The sequence below is a fragment of the Triticum aestivum genome, chromosome 6D (genome assembly GCF_018294505.1).
Source record: "Triticum aestivum cultivar Chinese Spring chromosome 6D, IWGSC CS RefSeq v2.1, whole genome shotgun sequence".
NCBI lineage: Eukaryota > Viridiplantae > Streptophyta > Magnoliopsida > Poales > Poaceae > Triticum > Triticum aestivum.
In genome coordinates, this window is record NC_057811.1 from 159,199,395 (window position 1) to 159,206,828 (window position 7,434).

The 7,434-nt window shown below is 45.9% G+C and overlaps 1 protein-coding gene across 1 annotated transcript; it reads left to right on the forward strand.

Moving 5' to 3' along the window:
* The first annotated feature begins 2,227 nt into the window (after nt 1-2,227).
* On the forward strand, nt 2,228-6,591 carry LOC123144282 (protein FLX-like 2). Its single transcript, XM_044563363.1, has 5 exons — nt 2,228-2,436; nt 2,534-3,204; nt 3,298-3,440; nt 3,605-3,693; nt 5,650-6,591. The coding sequence occupies exons 2-5, from the start codon at nt 2,624-2,626 to the stop codon at nt 6,238-6,240; spliced, it is 1,404 nt and encodes a 467-aa protein (XP_044419298.1). The 5' UTR covers nt 2,228-2,436; nt 2,534-2,623; the 3' UTR covers nt 6,241-6,591.
* The last annotated feature ends 843 nt before the right edge of the window (nt 6,592-7,434 follow it).

Sequence of the window (7,434 nt, forward strand, 5' to 3'; positions counted from 1 at the left end):
AAACCAGTGGCTTGCCCGGGCACCTGGGGAATCCAGTGTTGTCCTAGGAGATCCCAGGCTACCCGTGTGATCATCCTATGGAATGCCACCCAGTCTCAAAGGGATCATAAGATTATTCATGCTAGAAACTTCCGTGTGCAGCCACAAGCTATTATGGGCTCTGGCATAGTTAACTAAGTTGTGGGAAACCTTTCCATGATAGGCTAGCAGATGTAGGGGGATTGTAGGTGTACCGGCCTATCTATCGGTTAAGGGGATCTCTTCGAAAAGACTATGTCTCGATCATCCGGTTCTCAAATATCAGGCAGTGCGAGGAATTCAATGGAGGAGATCGAGTCTTGTGGGGAAAAGTACGCAAACCTCTGCAGAGTATATAAACAAATCATGATTTGCCGTGTCCCCGGTTATGGACAATCTGAGTATCTGGTATTTGAATTATTGGTTGATCTCATCACTTTACTTAATAAATTTGTTGGGTTATTAATATTACTTAATTTTGGGATTGAGTCGGGGTTACCTTCTCAATATGGGTAATTTAACTTAGTAGTAAATAAAATTTTATTCCTTTGTTGTAGGGAAAAATTAGCTTTATGCAAATGTTAAACGTAGAGCCTCCACCAGCCAAATATGCATATAGAGATAGATATTCTCATTATTATTCTATGGTGTGAAATTGCCAGTACATTCAATGTACTGGCCTACATGGCTCCAACGTCTCATGTTGCAGGAATCTTACGACGAGTAAGTGATACGTTAGAGTTACGATGTCTATACTCAACTTTGCCGTTGGTGTTGTTGGGAACTCCACAACTTTGATGTTACTTCCGCTATATGAATTGAGGTGATAGTATTTACGTTACTTTATACATGTGATTTACCTTTGTTATAAATCTTCAAGTACTGTGTGTGTCAGCATACCGATCCAGGGATGACACTTAAGCACAGAGACTTCGATCCATTGGGATCGGGTCGCTACACGATTGGCCGCTGGTGGGCCTGGTGGTGGTGATGGGCATGGGGGTCGTGGTAGACGAGGCGGTCGGCGCGGCCATGGCGGTCGCTGGCATATGGGTGCGCCGACAGCACAGACATCGTTGTGGTCGGAGCCGTACAAGCCTCTGTACCACCACACCGCCAAGCAGTTCGGAACCCTCGCCAGTACGGTGCCTTACATCGTCGACGTCAATGCAGCGCCGCTCTTCTCCGGTCGACCTGATGGAGGCGACGGAGAAGAAGATCAAGCTCGAAAAGAGGAGGACCATAATCGAAGAGAGGAAGGCGACGCGAGGAGAAGAAGGCCGCGCTCGAGGAAAAGAGGGTGAAGATCGCCGCGAATGCGGAGGATGCCAAGATGTTGACCTTGAATATCGACTATTTGGATGCCGATGCTAGAATTATCGTGCAATCCGTCTGCTACCAAATGTTGGAGCGACAGAAAGATGAGTTGGTGGCAGCAGAAGATTAGGACACGACGGAGGTGGAGGCGGACATGGGTGCGGAGGCTGGCTACGCGGCGGCGACGACACCTCCTTGATCGGGGAGCAACTGCTGGGATTGACGGTCCGGCAGGGCAGAAATGCACGATCTGTCGGACTGATATTCTTTTGGATCCGGGCATGTAAAAACTAAGCATATTTGCATCTTTTTGATCGTGATTGGGGATGCGATACGACGCGAGTGTGATCTGGCGTGTTGTGTGGATCAGCGTACATTTAAATCTGAATTTTGCTGGCGGACATATTGGATGGCGGCCTCCCATATCCATGTCTGTGAACCGGTCCCACCCTGTCCGCGGTGCGGGAGGAATTTTGCGGGTTGCCGTTAGAGATGCCCTAGAAAGAAGGCCTCCTTTGGTTTAGAGGAATTTCATAGTAATTTTAGAGGATAGGATTCTTATAGGATTTTTTTTTCTTTAAAGCCCTTTGGTTCATAGGAATGGATTCCTATTCCTACATAGGATTGGTTCCTATCCTCCATATTTCATAGGAAAATAAAAATGAGCCTAGATTCAATGAAAAAATTCCTTTGATGTCAACCAAATGACATCTCGTTTTCTATTCGTACTCATAGAGGATTTGAGATACATGTCATCTCATTTTCAACAAAATTCCTAGTCCTACAATAATCCTATCCTATGAACCAAAAGAGGCCGAAATGTGGCCATGTTCCTTAAAATTAAATAAAATGCGGCCATGTGGCACGTTCCTATTTCTCGATACGCAGAGAGTGAGAAACACCAGGGTCAGGGGCCACCGTGCAAAATTACCCCCTTGCTAAGCCCTCCACCGTCACCGACCGCCCCTGGCAACGAAGACGACGAACCAATCCATCCAATCCCTAGTCCCTAGGAAACAAGGAGGCGAAGGACCACCAGACCGGCCTCTTCTCGACGCGGCTCCGCCGCTCCGCCGCTCCGGCCCCGCCGACCAGCACGAGGTGCTCTCCCTCTCCCTCTTCCGCGCCCGCCCTGGCGCCCGAATTCCATTGCTTCATTTGCGCCTAATCGATCCGCTCCGTGCGCTGGTCATTCTAGGGTTTACTGTCGTTGGCTGAATCGAGAGCTCGCGCGTTCGTGCTAGTCGCTAATCCGCGGACCGGCGGTCGTTGTGTCAGTTGATTCGCCATGGGGAGCAAGGGGCGCATGCCTCCTCCTTACCACCACCGGCCGCTCCCAGGTCCCGGCTCTGGCCCGCCGCATGGCATGATGCACCATGATCCGTACGGCCCGAGCATGCACCAACCGCCAGGGCCGGGGCCATACCCCTACGATATGTTGCCGCCGCCTGAGATCCTGGAGCAGAAGCTCGCGGCGCAGTGTGGAGAGATACAGAAGCTGGCGGTGGAGAACGAACGGCTCGCCGCGAGCCATGCGTCTCTGAGGAAAGAGCTCGCTGCCGCGCAGCAGGAGCTGCAGAGGATACAGGCGCAGGGGGAGGCGGCGAAGGCCGCCCAGGAGCAGGAGATGAGGGGGCTCCTTGATAAGGCTGCCAAGATGGAGGCCGATTTGAAGTCCTACGAGTCTGTCAAGGCGGACCTGCAGCAGGTGCACGCCGAGGCGCAGAACCTGGCGGCGGCAAGGCAGCATTTGTTGGCGGATGCGCAGAAGCTGAACAAAGACCTGCAGAGGAACTTTGGGGAGGCGCAGCAGCTGCCAGCACTCACGGCTGATCTTGATGCTGCTAGACAGGAATATCAGCACCTCAGGTGTGTCAACGTTTGCTGTACTTGTTCTCCAGCATGTCTTCTAGCCAATATGTGAATAAAACCTCAACTTTGATCATGCTATTTAAATTTTAGGGCCGCATATGAGTATGAAAGGAAACTGAAGGTGGACCACTCCGAGTCGCTGCAGGGAATGAAGAAAAATTATGACTCCATGGTTACAGAGTTAGAGAAGCTTCGTGCTGAGTTGACAAACACAACTAATATTGACAGAAGTGGTACGTCATTATATGTCATTCATTTTATTCCTTTGTAGATATATGTACCTAGAAACCTACCTTTGCAGCCGCAGTTATATCTTTGGTTGCTATGATTTTTTATTTTTTTTACCTTTGCAGTTGCAGTCATATTTTTGGTTAACATGAGTCTTTTTTATGTGTAGGTACTTTGTACAATCCTAATTTTGCTCAGAAGGATGGCGGTACATCTAGCCACCATTCTGCTTATGATGGTGGCTATGGGGTTGCACAGGTGAGCACCTTTATTTCCTGCCAAATGGGTACCTCACAAGTTGAGACATTTATTATTTTCTGAAGTATGTATCATCTGGATGATTGTTGGTTTAACTGTTTAAGCCCAGGTGATCCGAGCATTAGACTACACTTATAATGCCGAGCTCGAGCATGGCTTGGTTAGGGTTGAACTTGAATGTAGTGACACACACTTATAACACATTAATTATCTTATTGCATGATATAACGTGTGCATGTTAATTTGTTGACGTTTTTGCTTGTTTGCCCACATTTATCACATCTCCTTTGTCCTCTACTTACAGGGGACACTCCACAAACTATTTCCAGTATTTTCTGTGCATGATTAAAGTGGGATATCTTTACCATTTCTCTTTCACCCCCTTGGTTTCTTTAACCTTAAACCTCCTTAATTATTATGCCCACTCAAAATGTCACTTATAATACGTTGAGAGCAACACTGTTTATGTTTATGCATGTATCTGGCTTGAGTGCAACAGATCCTGATGTAATACATCTTCGTAATGAAAATGGAGTGGAAAGTGGAAACATCATGGCTTTTCCGCCTTTTTCGGGAATGAGCACTGTGAACTATCCACTTCAAAAAGGATAGTTGATTGAACCGAAACCAACGTCAAGTACGAGTTACTAAGCGCCGAATCAAAAAAAGTGTACTTACTTTACGCTTGATGTAGGATTTACCTATTAAAAACGCTGCTGGGCGTTAATTATGCGTTTTGGGACATACTTGCGCCCAGCTAGCTTATCCGTTCCCTAGGCGTTTAGTCCTTTAGCATGAAAGAATGACTATATAGTGAAGAAATGCTAGATGGGCTGTCCTAGCCCATTAAACCACCGGCCCATCTTCCTATTCTTCTATCTTAGGAGTGGTTGAATCCTCGTCAGGGAGGAGGATTCCTCGCTAGGGAGGTCAAATCCTCGCCAAGAGATTGATTCCTCGCCTGAGAATACAGATTTCTCCCTGGAGGACCACGCCGGCCACTTTTTTTAGCGCCTAGGGCCAAAGCGAGGTGTTATGCCGAGTTGCGGATGCCCAGCGGTTAAGTACGCCTAGTCGAGCGTCTAGGAACACTTTTTTTGAACTATGCTTAAGTCACACTTGGTAGGCCAACACCCACTAAATTAAAGAACACAAGGCTTTGTCCCACTAGATCCAATTTCACCTTATGCTAATCATAACTTCCAATATTCCAACCGTTTATTTCCCCTTTTGCAACTTTAAAAGGCATTATATTTATTCACACAATTGCTGGTTTTCCAGATTGTTTGTCAGGAATTCTTAGATTTTGTGCTTTGTTGATTTGAAAAGGCATGGCTTGACTTAGCATGGTCCCCTAAATTGCATATTTACCGTTAATTTCTTTTACTACAGTCTTACTCGTATTAAAATGCTTCATAAATACAAATTCAACATATAATTATTGTTTCAAAACAGCTAAATATTGTTGGATAATTAAAAATAACAATTAACAATTACATTGCATATTTGCGCACTCAGGATCTCTTGTTCTTGCAAAGCTGGTTTTATTTAATTTGATAATTGTAGACTTGAAATATGATACTGGATTCTACGAACTATTCGGTTTAATTCGACACACCCCAGCCACCAACTATAACACATGTAATGTTGAATCAGGGATCTGGCTCAGCCCTTGTTTTCCCATGGCCATTCAAAGCAGAGTGTCATTGAAAATACAGATTAACATAAATAAAAGCTGGACTAGCTGTCTGGCTACTGTTGTTTGCCCATGATTGCCTTTCGTTTCTTGCCTGGAGTTAATGGATTGCTTATTTTGCTGTGCAAAAGGTGGACCAGAAAGCTTTTTATTTTTATTTTTTCCGTTGCAACAATAATATAAATTGTGTTTTCAGATGTTCTAACTAACCGTTGGAGTATTTTTTCTATATTAACAACATAATTGTTTTGTGGATCCAGGCTAGGACGCCCCCTGGTATGCCAGACCCTTTAAGCGGAAGCCCAGCTGGAACTGCTCCTCGTTCTGGATATGATCCATCAAGAGGGAATTCATATGAGACTTCTCGTCTTGCTAGAGTCCATGATGCATCAAGGGGTGCTACTGGTTACGACTCTCTGAAAGTTGCTGGATATGATACTTCTAGAATGCCTGCACTTGGAGCTCAGGCAGCGGCTCCAACTGCTCATGGGAGTAGTGCTGGTTACTATGGATCAAGTCAGGTCACACCACCTTCGCATGCACGGGCACCAGGTGCACCCACCTATGGATCTGCACAGGTGCCACCATCATATGCTTCTGGGCTAGTCCCATCTTCATCATACGGCGCAACAACAGCTCAGGGACTACCATCATATGGACAAACACAGGCTCCATCTTATGCACACACACAGATGCCACCATCCTATGGACTAGCACAGGCATCATCACATTTTGCCCCAACCCAGGGGGGGTCACCGTACGGGTTGTCTGCACAGCCTCAGGGCTATGGATCCGCGCAAGCAGCACCTAACATTGGTGGTGCTTATCAAGCTCCACATGGACGCAGATAAATTGGTGATAACCGTACTTTGTTGTGATCTTGTTGGCGAGAGAGACATGGCGCTGCTTCCTTGTTTACCAGAGTCAAATTTAGTTTCTGCAGCTACCACGGTACCAAACTGCTGTTTTATCGGTCTGATACAAATCTTTCTTGCAATCTGTAAGAGATTATATGTGCAAGCACATTTGTTTCTGAGATGGCGATGACTTCCATAAATATGTGTTGTGATGGTTTTAAACCATTTTCTATGAGATGGTGATGTCTCGAGGTTAGGCAAGAAGTAACAATACTGTAAATTTCAGCTAGTTGTATACTGTTTATTTTGCATTTTAGTTACCAGGTGATATTCAGTGACTGCCAATTGAGTTGCATGTATGGTATGATCTGTGCACCTGCTAGTCCTTATTCTAAAATATTTATCGTATCCAGTAACCATCTTGGTTGTTCGAGTTGATGGCGGCTTTCTGTTGTCTAGCAATCATACGAATTTCATATCAATAAAGTTGAGTTGTGAAAAATATGCTTCAGCACGATCCTCCAGGTTTATTTCAAACTGAGATGAAAATGTGTAGAAGCCTACAGCAGAGTTCAGTGTGGTTTTAGAAGCTTTGGTATCAGCCAGGGTGTGCAAAACCGAACCGAAAACAAAAAACCAAACCGAAAAAAAGAAACCGAACCGAAGTTTCGGTTTTTTCAGGTTTTGGTTTTGGTTTCAGTTTCCAATTTAGGAAACCATTTAGCCTTCGGTTTTTTCAGTTAAAAACCGAAAACCGTTCGGTTAAACCGAAATAACCGAAAACAGAGGTTTGAGTTGAATCCCTTCACCCCACCCCTCTATAGCTCTCCACCAGCGGCACTGCTACTCGTTCGGCGATGTGGTACTAAACAGCTGCAGCTCAAAGCAACCTGGCGCACGCGGTTCTTGTTGGGCCTCAAATTAGCCAGCCAGCCCATACTGCTCCACGCGTGGAGTGCTCCGTCGGCCCATCCCGTCCCACCACGACTGGACTCGTGGCCCGATCCCTTGTCCAAAAATTCTGAATACCTGATCCCTACGTCAAACATCAATGCAGAATTGCCTCTTTCCCTTTTTCCCTATAAATAAAAAAGATATTTCCTTTTTTCTGTCTGGCCACTTGCTCCCCCATGTAATCACACACCGTCCCTAATTTGGAACCTGCCTAATCCATTATCCATCGATCTG

What these genes read in the sequence shown, in the direction of transcription:
- LOC123144282 (XM_044563363.1), top strand. Translation starts at nt 2,624, where the DNA reads ATGGGGAGCAAGGGGCGCATGCCTCCTCCTTACCACCACCGGCCGCTC. An exon ending in CAGGAATATCAGCACCTCAG is followed by an intron (nt 3,205 to 3,297) that starts GTGTGTCAACGT and finishes TTTAAATTTTAG; the next exon opens with GGCCGCATATGAGTATGAAA. An exon ending in AACTAATATTGACAGAAGTG is followed by an intron (nt 3,441 to 3,604) that starts GTACGTCATTAT and finishes TTTTATGTGTAG; the next exon opens with GTACTTTGTACAATCCTAAT.